Source organism: Callithrix jacchus, chromosome 7, assembly GCF_049354715.1.
Source record: "Callithrix jacchus isolate 240 chromosome 7, calJac240_pri, whole genome shotgun sequence".
Taxonomy (NCBI): domain Eukaryota; kingdom Metazoa; phylum Chordata; class Mammalia; order Primates; family Cebidae; genus Callithrix; species Callithrix jacchus.
In genome coordinates, this window is record NC_133508.1 from 75,914,132 (window position 1) to 75,934,168 (window position 20,037).

The 20,037-nt window shown below is 41.0% G+C and overlaps 1 protein-coding gene and 1 non-coding gene across 16 annotated transcripts in view; both read left to right on the forward strand.

Moving 5' to 3' along the window:
- Positions 1–20,037, forward strand: part of MACF1 (microtubule actin crosslinking factor 1) — a 319,804-nt gene that overhangs the window by 204,976 nt on the left and 94,791 nt on the right. For 14 of the 15 annotated variants that reach the window (XM_078331310.1, XM_078331314.1, XM_078331308.1 and 11 more), the window contains 8 exons: positions 1,223–1,379; positions 3,092–3,209; positions 8,725–8,787; positions 9,462–9,703; positions 10,646–10,775; positions 12,278–12,477; positions 15,015–15,510; positions 17,072–18,543. In XM_078331310.1, the coding sequence (XP_078187436.1) occupies positions 1,223–1,379; positions 3,092–3,209; positions 8,725–8,787; positions 9,462–9,703; positions 10,646–10,775; positions 12,278–12,477; positions 15,015–15,510; positions 17,072–18,543 (2,878 nt within the window). The remainder of the gene's footprint in view (positions 1–1,222; positions 1,380–3,091; positions 3,210–8,724; positions 8,788–9,461; positions 9,704–10,645; positions 10,776–12,277; positions 12,478–15,014; positions 15,511–17,071; positions 18,544–20,037) is intronic. The other variant, XM_078331318.1, reaches the window with a different exon arrangement.
- On the forward strand, positions 9,945–10,051 carry LOC118143324 (U6 spliceosomal RNA). Its single transcript, XR_004727551.2, has one exon. It is a non-coding gene; the product is annotated as a U6 spliceosomal RNA (small nuclear RNA).

Sequence of the window (20,037 nt, forward strand, 5' to 3'; positions counted from 1 at the left end):
ATTTAGTGGTTTTTCTAATAGTAATTAATACAAAATAGGGATGTGTTTGCTCTCTTTGTGTTCAGGAGCATAGGCCTCTTGGACCAATGGAACAAATTTGAGGTAGCAAGTTAGATTATGGAAGAATTTGGAAAGAAGAGAAAAATTAGGAGAGACTTCCTAGACATAATTAAGGGTGATTTTGGCACTCCCCCGGCTTTTTTTTTTTTTTTTTTTAAGATACAGGGTCTTGCTGTGTTGTCCAGGCTAGTCTTGAACTCCTGGCCTCATCGATCCTATTGCCTTGGCCTCCCAAAGTGCTAGAATTACAGGTGTGAACCACCATGCCCAATCCCCCTGCTTGTTTTGACCACATTTAAGTTGCTATTTTGGAGGAGTATCTGGATCTTTATTCAAGGCAAACAAAAGAATATATGAAAAAGGCTTGCTGATTTTTGGTCCCCATTGAAAAGCCACAATTCCCCATTGGACAGCCTCACATGGATTTAAGAGCATGAATAAGACTTATCTCAGTTTAGCCATAAATATCATCTTGCTTTAGCAGATGACTGCCTTGGTGACTAGAGGGAAAGAGTTGTTCAAACCAACATTATTAGCAGCAGGTTATTTAATGGAGAGTATAGGGACAAAGGTCAAGAAAACTTTGTTTTTCTTCCCCTACGTTGAGGGCCTTTTTACTGTATGAGGAATCAGAATTTCTGGATTGACATCTGTCTGATAGATATGGCCATTTCCAAAACTTGCCTTTTGATTTATTTTATTTATTGCCGTGGTTAATCTAGAACTAATCACCTAACTTCTGTGAGCCTCAGTTTTGGCACCTTCCTTGCTAAAGCAATCAGCACTTGAATTGGTCCTTGAAAGAGTCAAATACCTAAAATGTAGCAGGGCTGAAATTGAGAGCCAAAGCCTGCATTCTTTCCATTCTATCATAGTACCTAAATAGCAGCCTCTCTTTAGTTTTTCTCACTTTCACTTTAGCCTAGAGTAAGATTGAAGACCTCTTTCCCCAGAAATGTCCAAACAAGGGCAAGAGATTTCTGAGTTTGCTACTCTCCAATATTGTATGTGGTTGTTCAGCCAAACCTGCTGTGGAAAAGATTATGAGAAAGAAAGGCCATGTTAGGAAATTGATGTCTAGAGTCCCAGATTGAACTAGTCTTAGCTCAAGTTGATTTTATAAAACTTAGTCTGGCAAGTAACAAAACTGCTTCACTGACAGGGAGAAAGATGCATCATCTTGCCAGGAACAGTTGGATGAATTCCGGAAGCTGGTCAGGACCTTCCAGAAATGGCTGAAAGAAACTGAAGGGAGTATTCCACCTACAGAGACTTCCATGAGTGCTAAAGAGTTAGAAAAGCAGATTGAATACCTGAAGGTAGGTGAATGAAGGGACTCCAAGAATCGGGCTAGACACTGGTTTGAATACCTCTATTAACTGGTCTCCAGCTGTAGTGGGGGAAATGTGTGAGAAATCCAAGTTGTCAGTCTGTATCAGAACAGAAATTCCTCCATTTTCTTCATGTGATAGCAGTCTACCCATGCCGTCCTTGAGAAGCTTACACTCTCTTTGTATGTTTGAGAATTAGAAAAATATATTTAAGTAAGTAACCAGATAATATGTTCTGGAAATATTGGATAGAAGAACTAGTACTACCTCAGCTAATGAAGGAAAAGCTAGACTCAGATGGTTGAAAGGTACCTTCAAGGGTAGGACCAACCTACCTCCCATTCCCTGCGGAATCCTTTCCATACCATCTTTGCTCCGTAATCATCCAGTTTCTGCTTACACCTTTAATCTATGTCTTCTTTTTGTTGAAATAAGCCAAATATGCTTCTAACTAGCTGTCATGCACTTATTTTAATTTTCTCAGTAAAGCACACTTTATCTTGAGCAGATGAAAGAGAAGAGTTTGATTGCTTTCACAGAGCAAGTGCCCATGTTTGTTTCACACTACCCATAGTGTTTCTTGTTTCACAGGACCCATAGTGTTTTAAGAAATTTGTCATGGCACCTCAAGTCCAAAAAAAAAAAACCAAACCAAAAAACACTCCTAATACTTCTACTTGCTAAGAAGTTAGGTCCAAACAACTTAGTAGTTGTTCATGTGGTGTCCAACAGATGTCACTGTGTTTTCCTCAGAAATTGAAATATTCTATGAGTCAAGCCACTGTTTGGGGACTGTGGCTCTTGTTACATTTCTTTTTTAATCCAGTTACATTTCTTTTTTAATCTTTATATGCATGTTGTTCCCTCTTGTCCATCTGGCAAACTCTTACCTTTCTTTTTTTTTTTGGAGACAGAGTCTCGCTCTGTCACCCAGGCTGGAGTGCAGTAGCTTGATCTCAGCTCACTGCAACCTCCATCCCCCCGGGTTCAAGCAGTTCCCTGTGCCAGCCTCCCGACTAGCTGGGATTACAGGCATGTGCCACCATGACCAGCTTTTTTTTTTTTTTTTTAAGATGGAGTCTCACTCTATTCCCCAGCCTGGAGTGCAGTGGTGCAATCTCAGCTTACTGCAATCCCAGGTTCTAGCAACTTTCCCACCTCAGCCTCTGGAGTCACTGGGATTACAGGTGCCTGCCACCATGCCCAGCTAATTTTTTTTTTTTTTGTATTTTTAATAGAGACAGGGTTTCCCCATGCCGGCCAGGCTGGTCTCATACTCCTGACCTCAAGTGCTCTACTTACCTCAGCCTCCCAAAGTGCTGGGATTACAGTCGTGAGCCACGATGCCTGGCCATTATCTTAACTCAAAGCTTTCCTTCCTCGAGGCAGAATTAGCTAGAACTCCTCTTGTGCTCTTGGAATTCACAGACTGTCCATAATACTGTAATAGCATTTATAATGCAATTGATAATTGTAGCTCCTGGTTTTAGTAATTGTGTCATAATTCTATTTTATATCCCCAGTGTTTGGCATGGTGCCTGGCCTATAGTAGATATTCAATAGCTATTTGGTAAATGAATAAATAAATCAGAAGGATGGTCTCTTAATGCTTGTCAAGGGAGTGTATATAGAACAGGTGTCCCTATTTATGAGAATAAAGGCCCCAGATGTTACATTCAGCCATTTTCTTCTTTAAACAGAGTCTCCTAGATGACTGGGCAAGTAAGGGAACTCTGGTGGAAGAAATCAATTGCAAAGGTACTTCTTTAGAAAATCTCATCATGGAAATCACAGCACCTGATTCCCAAGGCAAGACAGGTGAGTACAGGCTTTTCAAAATATAGTGAACAAAAATTGCTCTTTGCATTTGGCCTTTGGAGATATCTCTTTATATAATTAAAGTGAAAATCAAGGTTGAGTATGAAAACAAAACGCATTCCTAACGCAGTCTTCCCCTACAACCTGACCTGTCACCCCTTTTGCTATATAACATTGCTCCATTTTGCAGAATTCCTTCCCATGATGGGAAAAGTAAATGAACTGGTTGTCCATTTAAAACTATCAAATGAACGTAGAATAATTAAAATAGGATTTTCATTATGAGAATTTCGCTTTTTTGAACATGCAAAGGGAGTGAGTATGTGTCATCTTTAGACTTGGGCACTGGCTGAGTGCGGTGGCTCATGCCTGTAATCCCAGCACTTTGGGAGGCCAAAGTGGGTGGATCACAAGGTCAGGAGATCGAGACCAGCCTGCCCAACATGGTGAAACCCCATCTCTACTAAAAATACAAAAATTAGCAAGACGTGGTGGTGCGCACCTATAGTCCCAGTTACTTGGGAGGCTGAGGCAAGAGAATAGCTTGAACCCAGTAGGTGGAGGTTTTAGTGAGCCAAGACCATGCCTGCACTCCAGCCTGGGTGACAGAGCAAGACTCCGTCTCAAAAAAAAAACAAACCACATTTGGGTAGGCCTGGATGAGTATGAGGTGATATCCAGGAAGAAGCAAGGTATTTAGAAGTCACTATTGAACCAGGTGTGGTGGCTTACACCTGTAATCCCAGCACTTTGGGAGGCCTAGGTGGGCTGATCACTTGAGGTCAGGAGTTTGAAACCAGCCTGACCAACAAGGTGAAACCTTGTCTCTTCTAAAAATATAAAAATTAGTCAGTCCTGGTGGTTCACACCTGTAATTCTGGCTATTTGGGAGGCTGAGACAGGAGAATCACTTGAACCTGGGAGGCAGAAGTTGCAGTGAGCCCAGATCGCATCACTGCTTCCAGCCTGGGCAACAGAGCGAGACGTCATCTCAAAAAAAAAAAAAGAAAAATAGAAGTTAGTATCTATTCACCAGAGAGCTGTCACACTTCTTCAGAGGGGATACGAAGATTGTGCCCAGATGTGTATATAATCTTTGACTAGAAATTAAGTCTTTCAAGCAAAATCTAATATGAAGGCCAGGTGCAGTGGCTCACGCCTGTAATCCCAGCATTTTAGGAAGCTGAGGTGGGTGGATTATTTGAGGCCTGGAGTTTGAGACTAGCCTGGCCAACAGGGTGAAACCCTGTCTCTACTAAAAATGCAAAAATTAGCCAGGCATGGTGGCACATGTGCCTGTACTCCTTGCTACTTGGGAGGCTGAGACAAGAGAATTGCTCGAACACATGAGGCTGAGATGGGAGAATTACTTCAATCCGAGGCAGAGGTTGCTGTGAGCTGAGATTATGCCACTGCACTCCAGCCTATGCAACAGAACAAGACTTAGTCTCAAAAAAAAAAAAAATCTCATATGAGTTCCCAGTCATTTGCTGGTTGTTAATTGAGATCTCTCACTTAGAAAGTAAAGGAAAAATAGGCCGGGCGCGGTGGCTCAAGCCTGTAATCCCAGCACTTTGGGAGGCCAAGGCGGATGGATCACGAGGTCAAGAGATCGAGACCATCCTGGTCAACATGGTGAAACTCCGTCTCTACTAAACATACAAAAAATTATCTGGGCATGGTGGCATGTGCCTGCAATCCCAGCTACTCAGGAGGCTGAGGCAGGAGAATTGCCTGAACCCAGGAGGCGGAGGTTGCGGTGAGCCGAGATTGCGCATTGTACTCCAGCCTGGGTAACAAGAGCGAAACTCTGTCTCAAATAAAAAAAGTAAAGGAAAAATTTATTATCTTTCCGAAAATGTGTACTTTTCTATAGTATTCTAAAGTTAAAAGATATTTTGGAACTATCCACTAAGTGATAACATTTCAGGGAATTAGTGATACATCAGCCTCTACATTCAGTGACTAATTTCTATGTAACTAGATCAGAGTCAACAAAGTGCAAACTTTTTCTATAAAGGGCCAGATAGTAAATATTTTAGGCTTGCAGGCTATATGGTCTCTGTCACAGTCGTATACCTCTGCCATTGTGGTACAAAAACAGCCACAGACAATACATTAATAGAAATGAGTGGTTATGCCTATATTCTAATAAAACTTTATTGAAACGGATGAAGGGCCAGATTTGGCTGATGAGCTATAGTTTACTGACTCCTAGACTAGATCATTTTTTTAAAAAAACCTAAATCTCCTGTAGAACCCTACTATATAAAACAAATATTTTGTTGGCATAAATTTCCCTTATATGTTGTTTTACAGCATTTATCTGTTATGAAATCCACCAGTAAGAATATTGAGACTATCTTAATGAATATAAAAATTTGAAAAGGAAGATTATTGAATGCAGCTTCATTATCCAATTTATTTCTAAATTTTGTTTCATTGTATCCAGAAAATGTGGTTCACACAGATTAAGTAATTGCAAATGATGACAAATGTTTTTAAAAGTGTACTTCATAATCTCAGAACATGCTTTGATTAAATTGAGCTAGAAACCTGAAAGTGATGTAGTAAGAAATTCTTTTTTTTTTCTTTTGTGTTTTTTTGAGACAGAGTCTCGCCTTGTCATCCAGGCTGGAATGCAGTGGCACAGTCTCGGCTCTCTGCAACCTCCACCTCCTGTGTTCAAGCGATTCTCCTGCCTCAGCCTCCCAAGTAGCTGGGACTACAGGCATGTGTCACCATGCCCAGCTAATTTTCTTTGTATTTTCCGTAGAGATGGGGTTTCACCATGTTGGCCAGGCTGGTCTTGAACTCCTGACCCCAGGTAATCTGCCTGCCTCAGCCTCCCAAAGTGCTGGGATTACAGGAATGAGCCACCACACCCAGCCAAGAAATTTTTGTTTCAAAGTTAAATCACTAAGAATATTTGATAAGGGCTCTTACACATAGAAAACACTTAAAATTGGCATAAACTGACATCATGACCTGAAGTGTTAAAAATTCTATTATTACACAATTCTGCCCCAGTGAGAACTTATAGATGTACAGTGAGCAAGTTATGTTAGTTTTTTGGTCATGTTATTTAATGTGTTACACATGTGCTATAGATGTTTTTCTTTGTAGAGTATACATGAGTGGACCTGGACAGATTTGAATATTATAAATTGCTGGTGAAGAGTCACCACCTTTCCAATTAGGGACACTCAAACATAAGTTAGAATAGATGCTTAGATGTGTCAGGAGGTACTTTATTTTCCCTGGAAAAGTACCATAATTGGTTGTATCTGGTGGGTTAAGGTGTAGAATTCAGCATAATTGAACATGCATGTTTTATTATCATTTCTAAGTAGTTAGAAATTTATGTGAATATTATATTTAAACCAAACATTAAGCACAATCTCTAAAACACCTTTTAGGGTGCTTAAAAAACCATGTATATTTCAGTTCCTTACATTTTTGTAGCTCTGCTTCATAAAGTATTTTGACATGCATTGCCTCATAATCTCTCTGCAGTTACCCCATGAGAGTTAACAGGATAGGTTATATTATCTTTAAATCCTGTAGAAGAAACTGTGTTCATAGATTAAGGCTCACATACGGAGTTAGTGACAACCTTGGTTTATACCTTCCTCTCCTATAGTCCAGTTTCTTTTTTTCCATCATCATACTGCAATAGAATGTGATTTTTCTAGTTGGTATTTTTTAATTGAAAATAAAACAACATTAACATTTAAAAGTTTTCTAATTCACCATCCTAATTCAGCTAATTTTTTCCCTTCTATTTGGAGACAGGGTCTCACTCTATCACCCAGGCTGGAGTACCGTAGTGTGATTATGGCTCACTATGGCTTTTACCTCCTGGGCCCAAGCAGCTGTCCCACCTCAAGCTCCTGAGTAGCTAAGACCACAAATGTGCACTGTCATGCCTAATTTTTTTTTTAAACTTTTTTTTGTAGAGACAGGGTCTCACTGCATTGCTTAGGCTAGTCTTAAACTTACAACCTCCCAAAGTGCTGGGATTATAGGCATGAGCCATCACACCTGGCCCACAACTATTTTGTTTTTGTTTTTGTTTTGAGACGGAGTCTCGGTCTGTCACCCAGGCTGGAGTGCAGTGGCGTGATCTCGGCTCACTGCAACCTCTGCCTCCCGGTTTCAAGCGATTCTCCTGCTCAGCCTCCCCAGTAGCTGGGACTACAGGTGCCCGCCACCATACCCAGCTAATTTTTTGTATTTTAGTAGAGATGGGGTTTCACTGTGTTGCCCAGGCTGGCCTCAAACTCCTGAGCTCACCAGTCTACCCACTTCAGCTCCCAAAGTGCTAGGATTACAGGCGTGAGCCACCATGTCCAGCCAGCTATTTTGTAATATAACTTTGCACATGATTTTTTATATATTGAAATCAGTGCATATAAGAATTTTCTGTCCTTTTAAAGTATCATTTTATTATGAATATTTTTCAGATTTCTGTATAATATTTATCATTATCACCTGGTTTTTGCCTATCTTAGGAAATTTCTCTGAAATATAAGGAGTCAGTTTGGGGAGAATGTATGTGAAATTCTGGTGATTAGAAACAGAACCAAAGGCCCAAAGCATAATTGATGGGAATGTTGATGAGCCATATATGTATTTATTGGCACTTAGGATTTCTGTTTTTTCTTGGTGAAAGGGGAGCAAGAAGAGGTTATGAAAGAAAAGGTAAAGAATCTTCCTTTAGAAACAATATAAGAAGGGCTCATTTTAATGTCTTTATTAGAAGAAGGCTGCTTTTTTAGGCCAGGCACGATGACTCATGCCTGTAATCTCAGCACTTTGAGAGGCTGAGGAAGCCAGGTCACCTGAGGTTGGGAGTTCAAGACCGGCACAGCCAACATGGTGAAACCCCGTCTCTACTTAATAATACAAAAATTAGCTGGGCCTGATGGCAGGCACCTATAATCCCAGCTACTTGGGAGGCCAAGATGGGAGAATTGCTTGAACCTGGGAGGTAGAAGTTGCATTGAGGCAAGATCATGCCACTGCACTCCAGCCTGGGCAACAGAGTAATACTCTGCCTCAAAAAAAGGAAGAAAAAAAAAAAGAAGCCTGCCTTTTATGTGCTTAATGGTACTTATTTTCATTTTTATTGTATTAAAAGACATTGATATAAAAGGTGAAACTTTTTGACTTTATTATAAAAGCTCATTCCAAAATATGACAGGTACCATTCTAGACTTAATAATTTTACCAGTACTTGCTTCACAAAACTAGGGCAGCATCTAAAGAATTCCAGCTGGAGACTAATAAGAAGGCAATATGAATTAAGAATCATTCCTGCTAAGAACCTTGAGTGACACTTTGTTGCCTGGCAGCTAAAATAATGTGTCTCTTTCCATGAGTATGTTGTCTTGTGCTGTGTTAACTTCCTGATACTGAAGCTTAAAGTGACGGCCAATGGACAAATTCAGTGCCTGTATGTATTCCTAACACGTTGGTCTTGCCCTGTTTGTCTCCCTGTCCTTCTGCTCAGGTTCCATACTGCCCTCTGTAGGAAGCTCTGTAGGCAGTGTAAACGGATACCACACCTGCAAAGGTGAGAATGCCATTTCAACAGTGCTTCTTTGTTGGATGTGTTAGGACAGTGTCCATGTTTGCATTTGTGTATGTTGCAATATGTGTGGAAGAACTGCTGCCAGAATGGGTGTGAGGATAAAATTCTGGGGAGAGGCATGGTTTGCTGGCTATAGACCGTAAACAGGTTGGAAGCCCCTGAAGTTAAAGGTGTTGCAGAAATAGACTGGATCACTAGATAAGGCAAATAAGGAAGAAACTAAAAAAAAAAAAAAAAATGTTAGTCTTTGAATTATAAAGAAGTTATGCTAGAGGTAATCTAGTCTAGCCTCAGCCTCCCAGCTGGCTGACTTCTCTGTAGTTTGAAGAAGAAAGAATGGAAGAATGCTCCAAGTCCATTAATCCCAGTAATACACTAAGTTTGATTTCTTTCTTTGCTCCCCTCATTTTGTTGTTCCCATGTTTATCATTTTAAGGTATACATCTGAGTATATAATGCCAAAAGCAGATTAATGAGAACCGTTTGTTTTGTGTATATAAACAGGAACTTCCATATGATTTACCAGGAAGATAATCTCTAGTCCACTAGAAGGAGTAAGAGAGATGCTTAATTCTGTCAAGTAATTTAGGAGCAAGGAGCCAAGGAAGATACTTGAAGAGCTATTCCCAATCTGATTTCTGTTTCTGTGATACTAGATCTGACGGAGATCCAGTGTGACATGTCAGATGTAAACCTGAAGTATGAGAAACTGGGGGGAGTACTTCATGAAAGCCAGGAAAGCCTTCAGGCTGTTCTCAACAAAATGGAGGAGGTTCAGAAGGAGGCAAACTCAGTGCTGCAGTGGCTGGAATCGAAAGAGAAAGTCCTGAAATCCATGGATGCCATGTCATCTCCAACCAAGACAGAAACAGTGAAAGCCCAAGCTGAATCTAACAAGGTACTGTTTACATTAGTTGCATCCCAACACCAAGAGGAAGAAACAGCTGTACCGGTGTTCCTGCCCAAGCCTAGGTACCTGAGAGAGAGACATGGGCAAGAGTCCAGGCAGTATCTTTGACTTCAAATGATTAATATGCCTTAACTCTCCTAGAGAATTTTCTTACTTATGAAATTAGAAATTTGTTAGAGGTTGGATTCAGAAATAAAACCAGATATGTTTGCAGAAAAAGAATAGTCCTGTGCTCTCTTCAGTAGCACATATACTAAAACTGGAATGATACAGAGAAGATTAGCATGGCCCCTGCACAAGGATGACATGCAAATTCGTGAAGCGTTCCATATTTTTTTTAATTAAAAAAAAAAAAGAAAGAAAAAGAATAGCCCTTCTCAGAATTACTAGCTCATTGAGAATGGGATCTCATTTTCTACATGATGCTGTAAGCAAGACAAACCATTCTTATCAAAGTGCCATTCCAGTTCTTGGAGGGATCTAAATAACAGTGATGACAGTTCATTCTTCAGATTGACACGTGAGACTAGGAAAAATGTCAGAAGGTACAACACCATAGAAAATCCCGTAGGAAATTTTCACCAAAACTTGTAATATTCTCATTGATCATAGCATCTTATCTCCTTCAACTACAAAAATAATGTTTTCATCATATCTTGGTATTTTTAGTTTATTGGGATTAATAATTCCTTCTTACTGAGTTCTACTGATGTGTTATATACAAAAGAAACTCAGATCCTGCCATTTAGATTTTCATTTTAAAACAAAAATTGAAGTAGAAAGGTTAAGTATCTTAACATCACTAAACAAGTCATTGATAGGATCCTAGTAGAGCCTGCAATAACTGTCCTGTTTTCCAGTCATTTCTACCATACACACAGCCTTGTTTCCTGTCCAGAACCTCATGGCATGCATGGTACTCTTTCCTAGGCCTTCCTGGCTGAATTGGAACAGAATTCTCCAAAAATTCAAAAAGTAAAGGAAGCCCTGGCTGGATTACTGGTTACATATCCCAACTCACAGGAAGCAGAAAATTGGAAGAAAATTCAAGAAGAACTCAGTAAGTTTTCACAGGAATTTGCTAAGTTACTTGTCTTCAAAGCAAGTAGAGAATTACAGCACATCCTGTAAAACAGGAATTATTTTTAGTTAATTTTTATAAATAAGCAATTAGGCCCCAGATAGAGCCAGAGCAAGAACCAGAGAGGCCAGAAACAGTGACAGAAATCTCTGTGAGATTACTCACACCTGTAATCTCAGCATTTTGGGAATCTGAGACAGGAGGATTGCTTGAAGCTAGGGGTTAAAACCAGCCTGGGCAACATAGCAAGATCTTGTTTCTACAAAAAGTAAGGAAAAACAAATTAGCCAGGTTGGTGGCATGAGCCTAGAGTCCTAGCTGCTGGGGAGGCTGAGGTGAGACGATTGCTTGAACCCAGGAGTTCAAGGCTGCAGTGAGCCTGATTATGCCACTGGACTCCCAGCTGGGCAACGGAAGGGGAACCTTTCTCAAAAAAACGTAACAAAAGAACTAAAGAGAGTATTGATGATAAAAATGAAAGATGGAAATAATAAAAATATTCGATAAATGGATTAGATAAATTGTGTGCTCATAATATTGAATTGTAAACAATGTAGATGAATTTTTTGTTTTTTTATTTTACTGTATTTTTTATTTTTTGAGATGGAGTTTCACTCTTGTTGCCTAGGCTGGAGCACAATGGTGCAATTTTGGCTCACCACAACATCCACCTCCTGGGTTCAAGCAGTTCTCCTGCCTCACCCTCCTGAGTAACTGGGATTATACACATGCACCACCATGCCCGGCTAATTTTGTGTTTTTAGTAAAGACAGTGTTTCTCCATGTTGGTCAGGCTGCAAACTCCTAATCTCAGATGATCCACCTGCCTCGACCTCCTAAAGTGGTGGTATTATAGGCGTGAGCCACCATTTTTGGCCCTTTTTTTTTTTGTTTTTTTGAAATAGGGTCTTGCTCTGTCACCCAGGCTGGAGTTTAGTGGTGCGATCATAGCTCACTACAGCCTTAACTTCGGTGGCTCAAATAGTCTTCCTGCTTCAGCCTCTTGTGTGGCTGGGACCATAGGCATATGCTACCACAACCCACCAATTTCTAAAAATTTTTTGTAGAGATAAGGTCTTGCTTTGTTGTCCAAGCTGGACTTGAACTCTTGGGCTCAAGTGATCTTCCCACTTGAGGAGTTCAAGACCAGCCTGGGCAACATAGGGAGATCCTGCCTCTACAAAAAATAAAAAACTGTGCATGGTGGCACACACCTATAGTCCCAGCCTCTTGGGAGGCTGAGGTGGGAGGATCACCACTTGACCCCGGAGGTTGAGGCTTCAGTGAGCCATGATTGTGCCACTGCTCTATCTTGGGTGATAGAATGAGACACTATCTCAAGTAAGTAAGTAAGTAAATAAATAAATAAATAAGTAAAGCTTCTGGGGTCATTTCCTGCAGTATATTAGCAACATAACTTAGGTACCAGGCCAGTTGTTGATAAGAGTAAAGGAATACATTCTCTTATTTCCTCTCCGCAGATTACCGATGGGAAAGGGCCACTGAGTTGACTGTGGCTCGGCAAAGGCAGCTAGAGGAATCTGCAAGTCATCTGGCTTATTTCCAGGCTGCAGAATCCCAGCTCCGGCCATGGCTGATGGAGAAAGAACTGATGATGGGAGTGCTGGGACCCCTGTCTATTGACCCCAACATGTTGAATGCACAAAAGCAACAGGTCCAGGTAAGCAATATAGCAAAAAGAAATTGGAATCACACGAAACTGAGTTCAAAAATTGCTCCCAGTAAGTAGATTTCATATGATCCTGGACAAGTCATTTAATCTCTCAAAGCCTCAGTTTAAATGAGATATTTATAAGGTGTTTATCATGGTATCTGTAGAATAGTAAACAGTCAAAAACCCTATTATTATTATTATTATTAACAGAGACATTAAGATGAGTAGATGTGAGAATGGAGAACTTTTCTGACTAAATTATGGAATTACATTTTGCTTGTCATCCCCAGTGATAGTGATCCACATTACTTAATATCTTATGTCTGCTGGATTTACATAGGATTTTCTGTGGTCATACCTCAAAAAAAATTGATTTAACTGTGTAACATCATAGAAATTTAGGTTGGTCAGGCCGGGGACAGTGACTCATGCCTGTAATCCCAGCACTTTGGGAGGCCAAGGTGGGTGGATCACAAGGTCAGGGAAATGGAGACCATCCTGGCTAACATGGTGAAACCCTGACTCTACTAAAAATACAAAATTTAGCCGGGCATGGTGGCATGTGCCTGTAGTCACAGCTACTCAGGAGGCTGAGGCAGGAGAACTGCGTAACCTGGAAGCTGGAGGTTGTAGTGAGCCGAGATCGTGCCACCGCACTCCACCCTGGGGGACAAGAGTGAGACACAGTCACAAAAAAAGAAAGAAAGAAAAAAAGAGTACTTTTTGAAGGAACTGTTTCTTTCAGCTCCTGTATCCAGATAATTTTTTAGTCCTATTTAGTCTACTTGTAAATTTTTCTAATCCGGTGGTTTTCAAACTTTTTGGTTTCAAACCCCTTTTATACTCTGAAAAATTACTGAACATACCCAAGAGCTTGTGTTTATCTATTAACATTTATTGTATTAAAATGCTGAGGAATTTTTAAAGTATCTACCTTTTTTAAATAGCAATGATAAAACCATCACATTAACCTAAGAAACATATATTTACTAAAAAATAACATTTTCCAAAACATAAAAGTTTAATAAGAATAGCATTTTTTAAATGTCTTTGCAAATCTTAATTTTTGGCTTAATAGGCTATTCTCATATCTGCTTCTGCATATCTGTTGTAATATCAAACACCATGTAGCCTCTGGAAAACATCATGGAACATTTGTGACAGAACAGAAATTTTTAAAGGCAAATAACATCTTAGTATTATTGTGAAAATGGTTTTGATCTCTGTACCTCCACTCATCCTAGGCCCTCCCCTGAAGTGCTCTTCACCAGCCTTAATCTCTGCTTTGCTTGAAGAACTACTCGTTCTTTATTGTCACATCTGAGGAGCCTTTCCTGATTTCTGTCTTCTGCCATTTGTCATCGCCAACAGAATTAATCACCCTACTCCATGCTTTTCACAGTTCTGTGTTGCATGTTCACATCAACACAGTGTTTAATCATTTTTACTTTTGTTATATTTTATAGTTCATTGTTTACACATTTGTCATTTCATGAGGCTATATCTTATGCATTTTTGTGCAGTGCAAATACTGAGTACTTTCTGTGAATTATCTCATTTAATCCTTGTAACAACCAAAATAAGTACTTTACTATCCTCATTTTACAGATGAGGAAACTGGGGTTTGAGAACTTATTAAATCTTGCCTAAGGTCATACAGCTAGGAGGTGACAGAACCAGGATTTGAACACAGGGGAGTCAAACTTCAGATCCTGTAATCTTAACTTTTTTGATGAGGGCAGCAAGGGATAGAAGAGAAATAAAAAGTCATAGTCCTTGCTTTAAAGAAGCTCTTTGTCTAATTATGCTATATTATATTATGTAGATTGTATATGCTCTTCAAATTCTGAGAAAGAAACTAAGAAAAACAGACATTACAAGCCCAGCTAGTAATACAGCTGGCTCTGGGATCCAGTGTTCTAAATTCCCAATTCAGAGGCTTGAGTATGGCCTGGCAAAGCTGATGAATGCCAGTGTTAATTTCTCAGCCATATCTGACCTTAGTAACTGACATTGAAACAGAATGGAACAAATAAGGAAAAGAAATAAAATAGGAACAATCAGTGATCTTTTCAAAATAAGTTTTTATTAAATAATTGTTAACTGATACTGCCTCAGCCTAATAGCTCAGTCCTTTAGTTTTCTGGTTTATAAAGTAATTGATACTATTTGGCACAATCCAATGTCAGTTTTTGGTTTGACACTGCTTTTTTTGGAGACAGGGTCTCTTTCTGTTGCCCAGGCTGGAGTGCAGTGGTGCTATCTCAGCTCGCTACAACCTCAGGTGATTCTTGTGCCTCAGCCTCCTGAATAGCTGGGACTACAGGTGCTGGCCACCACGCCCGGTTAATTTTTGTATTTTTAGTAGAGACGGGGTTTTGTCACGTTGGCCAGGTTAGTTGAACTCCTGACCTCAAGTGATCCTTCTACCTCAGCATCCCAAAGTGCTGGGATTACAGGCACAAGCCACTGCGCCTGGCCTGACACTGCTTTTAGATCTGTTTTTTTCCTGTCTAAACATCTTGGTATCATTTCTGTTTCAGTTTATGCTAAAGGAATTTGAAGCACGCAGGCAACAGCATGAGCAACTAAATGAGGCAGCTCAGGGCATCCTAATGGGCCCTGGAGATGTCTCTGTATCCACCAGTCAAGTACAGAAAGAACTCCAGAGCATCAATCAGAAATGGGTTGAGCTGACTGACAAACTCAACTCCCGTTCCAGCCAAATTGACCAAGCTATTGTTAAGAGCACCCAGTACCAGGAACTGTTGCAAGACTTATCAGAGAAGGTAAAGACAGTTGGACAACGGCTGAGTGGCCAGTCGGCTATCAGCACCCAACCCGAGGCTGTAAAGCAGCAATTAGAGGAGACCAGTGAAATTCGATCTGACTTGGAGCAGTTAGACCAGGAGGTTAAGGAGGCTCAGACATTGTGCGATGAACTCTCAGTGCTCATTGGTGAGCAGTACCTCAAGGATGAACTGAAGAAACGTTTGGAGACAGTTGCCCTGCCTCTCCAAGGTTTAGAAGACCTTGCAGGTAAGTTGGGGTCAAGAACACACTTCTGCCTTAATAGAGGCAAGCAGAAAGAAGGAGTGGGTTAGGAAGTAGTCCTGAGAATCTAGAATTTCCTTACATTGTTTTTCGACTGCTTTTGGTGTAACTCAGAATGAAGTTAAACCAATTCCTTCTCCTAGCTCCAGTGAGAACTGCTGTGGTTATTACATAATGAACACTCACAAAATGTGAAGGTTAACATAGCATAGTCCTAGAGATAAAAGCTCTAATATAATTTCAACTAGCAAGTAGAGATTCATTCCCATAGATGTATGAATAAGTGGAGTTCCACATATACCGTCATTGATACCCATGTATTTTTTGTTTTTATATTATGCACACCACACACACAGGGTCTCTTACTCTGTCACCCAGCCTGGAGTGCAGTGGTTTGATCATGGCTCACTGCAGCCTCAATCTCCTGAGCTCAAGTGATCCTCCCACCTCAGCCTCCCAAGTAGCTAGGACTATAGGTATGTGCCACCATGGCCGGCTGATTTTTTTTTTTTTTTTTTTTTTTTTGAGATGGAGTCCCATTCTGTCACCCAGGCTGGAGTGCAGTGACATGATCTTGGCTCACTGCAACCTCCGCCTCCCAGGTTCAAGTGATCCTCCTGCCTCAGCCTCTCAAGTAGCTGGGACTACAAGCACGTGCCACCGTGTCTGGCTAATTTTTGTATTTATAGTAGAGATGGGGTTTCACCATGTTGGCCAGGCTGGTCTCGAACTTTTGACCTCCTGATTGGCTGCCTCAGCCTCCCAAAGTGCTGTGATTATAGGCATGAGCCACAGTACCCAGTGATTATTTTTATTTTTAGTAGGGACGAGGTTTTGCTTTCTTGCCCAAGCTATTCTTGAACTCCTGGGCTCAATTGATCTTCCCACCACAGCCTCCCCAAGTGCTGGGGTTACAGGCATGAGCCACCTTGCCCAGCCTCTTCTGGGCTTTTTTTTTTTTGAGATGGAGTCTCATTCTGTCACCAGGCTGGAATGCAGTGGCACAATCTCAGCTTAATTAAACCTCCACCTCCTGGTTTCAAGTGATTCTCCTGCCTCAGCCTCCCGAGTAGCTGGGACTACAGGCTTGTGTCACCACGCCCAGCTAATTTTTGTATTTTTAGTAGAGATGTTGGCCAGGATGGTCTCAATCTCTTGACCTCGTGATCAGCCCACCTCAGCGTCCCAAAGTGTTGGGATTACAGGCATGAGCCACCGTATCCAGCCTCTTCTGGCCTTCTTACAACTTTTTAGAAGAAAAAGTGTATGATTAATTTATTATTTATTTTTCTGGAAATGTTTATGACTTTTACATTTACTAGCTAGAAATCAAAGTTTACTTCTGTTGCTTAGATCATCTTACAAAGTTGATATGAGGATTAAACAAGATAGTATATACGAAGGATCCTAATTATGTGCCTCCTTTGGTAGGCCCTCAAGTAACATTACTTTCCTTACCCTAAAATTAGACCATATATGCTCAGCAAACATTTTAAATGCCAGGGTTCAGGCTTGATTGATTTCAATTTTATTTTTCCCATTTCAGCCGATCGCATGAACAGACTCCAGGCAGCTCTTGCCAGCACCCAGCAGTTCCAGCAAATGTTTGATGAGCTCAGGACCTGGTTGGATGATAAACAAAGCCAGCAAACAAAAAACTGCCCAATTTCTGCAAAATTGGAGCGGCTACAGTCTCAGCTACAGGAGAATGAAGAGTTTCAGAAAAGCCTTAATCAACACAGTGGCTCCTATGAGGTGATTGTGGCTGAAGGGGAATCTCTACTTCTTTCTGTACCTCCTGGAGAAGAGAAAAGGACTCTGCAAAACCAGTTGGTTGAGCTCAAAAACCACTGGGAAGAGCTTAGTAAAAAAACTGCAGACAGACAATCCAGGCTCAAGGATTGTATGCAGAAAGCTCAGAAATATCAGTGGCATGTGGAAGACCTTGTGCCATGGGTAGAAGATTGTAAAGCTAAGATGTCTGAGTTGCGAGTCACTCTGGATCCAGTGCAGCTAGAGTCCAGTCTCCTGAGATCAAAGGCTATGCTGAGTGAGGTGGAGAAGCGCCGCTCCCTGCTGGAAATATTGAATAGTGCTGCTGACATTCTGATCAATTCTTCAGAAGCAGATGAGGATGGAATCCGGGATGAGAAGGCTGGGATCAACCAGAACATGGATGCTATTACAGAAGAGCTGCAGGCCAAAACAGGGTCACTCGAAGAAATGACTCAGAGGCTCAAGGAGTTCCAGGAAAGCTTTAAGAATATTGAAAAGAAGGTTGAAGGAGCCAAACACCAACTTGAGATCTTTGATGCTCTGGGCTCTCAAGCCTGTAGCAACAAGAACCTGGAGAAGCTAAGAGCTCAACAGGAAGTGCTGCAGGCTCTAGAGCCTCAGGTAGATTATCTGAGGAACTTTACTCAAGGGCTGGTAGAAGATGCCCCAGATGGATCTGATGCTTCCCAACTTCTCCATCAAGCTGAGGTCGCCCAGCAAGAGTTCCTCGAAGTTAAGCAAAGAGTGAACAGTGGTTGTGTGATGATGGAAAACAAGCTGGAGGGGATTGGCCAGTTTCACTGCCGGGTCCGAGAGATGTTTTCTCAATTGGCAGACCTGGATGATGAACTAGATGGCATGGGTGCTGTCGGCAGAGACACTGATAGCCTCCAGTCCCAAATCGAGGATGTGCGGCTATTCCTTAACAAAATTCAAGTCCTCAAATTAGACATAGAGGCCTCTGAAGTGGAATGTCGACATATGCTAGAAGAAGAGGGGACTCTGGACTTGTTAGGTCTCAAAAGGGAACTAGAAGCCCTGAACAAACAGTGTGGCAAACTGACAGAGAGGGGGAAAGCTCGTCAGGAACAGCTGGAACTGACACTAGGCCGTGTAGAGGAGTTCTACAGGAAATTGAAAGGACTCAATGATGCGACCACAGGAGCAGAGGAGGCAGAGGCCCTCCAGTGGGTAGTGGGGACTGAAGTGGAAATCATCAACCAACAGTTAGCAGATTTTAAAGTAAGTCTTAACGTCTTAACCTTGTTTTCTTTTTCTTTTACATGTATTTGCTTGAAATTTGGAAGCCAATCAAGTATACATTTTAACTTCTGTCTCTAGTTTTATTATTGTCACTTCCATCATCATGAAAGCACACTGTCTGAAGACTAAATAGTCTCTTGGACTTCTGAGAAAACTGGTTGGAACATTTTTTCTTTCTTTCTTTCTTTTTTTTTTTTTTTTTTTTGGTGAGACAGGGTCTTACTCTTTCTCCCAGGCTGGAGTGCAGTGGTGGTGTGATCTTGGCTCACTGCAAACTCGACCTCATAGACTCAAGTGATCCTCCTGCCTCAGCCTCCCAAGCAGCCAGAGTTATAGGCACACACCACCACACCTGGCTAATTTTTGTATTTTTAGTAGAGATGGGATTTCACCATGTTGACCAGGCTGGTCTTGAACTCCTGACCTCAAGTGATCTACCCACCTTGGCCTCCCAAAGTGCTGGGATTAGAGGCATGAGTCACTGCACCCAGCCCCCTGTTTTTCAAATTGAAGTATGAAAAGCTGTGAGTTAAACATAGTCTCATCCTCCTGAAGTGTTTATTTTACACAGATTTTAGGGGAAGTTATTGATGTGTATTTTCGATATGTTATGGAATAAAACATAAAATTCTCATTAATTGTTAAGGTAAAACATGACACTTCAAATAAATCTCCCATTTATATAGTAAGCAGCTTAACAATACATCCCAGACTTCTCAAGAGTACAAGTTCTTTGCCTAGAGGAGAGTTTGAGAAGTACTGCCTTAAGTGCAAAAATACTTTAATTCTTTGCCTGAGCCAAAATTTCCAGGAGATTGTGTGAGTGTAAATTAAAATAACGGGATATGATTACATGACCCAAAAGTGTGGATTTACTAGGTTAGGAGCACGTCTGTTGGATCTTGGCTGTCACTATATGAACCTTTTGCTCCTAGAGTTTTCTTGGTTGTAAATACCTAAAAGTCCCTCACTCTGCCACTGTACATGGAATAGATTTGGAAGGGATATTTCCAACACTTTGTTTCTATCACTAGAGTTAATTATTCTACTTACACAGTTAACACTCCTGCCTTTAAAGTAAAATTGTTATGTCAGAGCCCCTGCCTGTCAGCGTTAGATCTTGAAAACATGGATGGAGAGGTAGTGTTGACACCAGCTCAGAGCCACGTGGTCCTAGAGAGGTCACAGCTTTGTAGGCAGGATCCAAGTGCAAAAATATGGCTGTTGCAGAAGGGCCTCTCTAGAAGCTTGGGGGATATTCAGCACTAAAGTAGGATATTGGCTGAAGGCCTTATTACCTTGGAGATAGTACAATTTTGAGCAAGAAGAGTCATTGTATTTGGGTTTCTTGAGGCACCCAGGTAAGAAAAGGATAGGTAGAGAAAACTTATACCCATGAAGTAGTGCATTCCTCTTAGAAACTCTCTTTCTAGTGGAAGTGTGATCCTCCCTGTTTTAGCTTTCACATTTTTC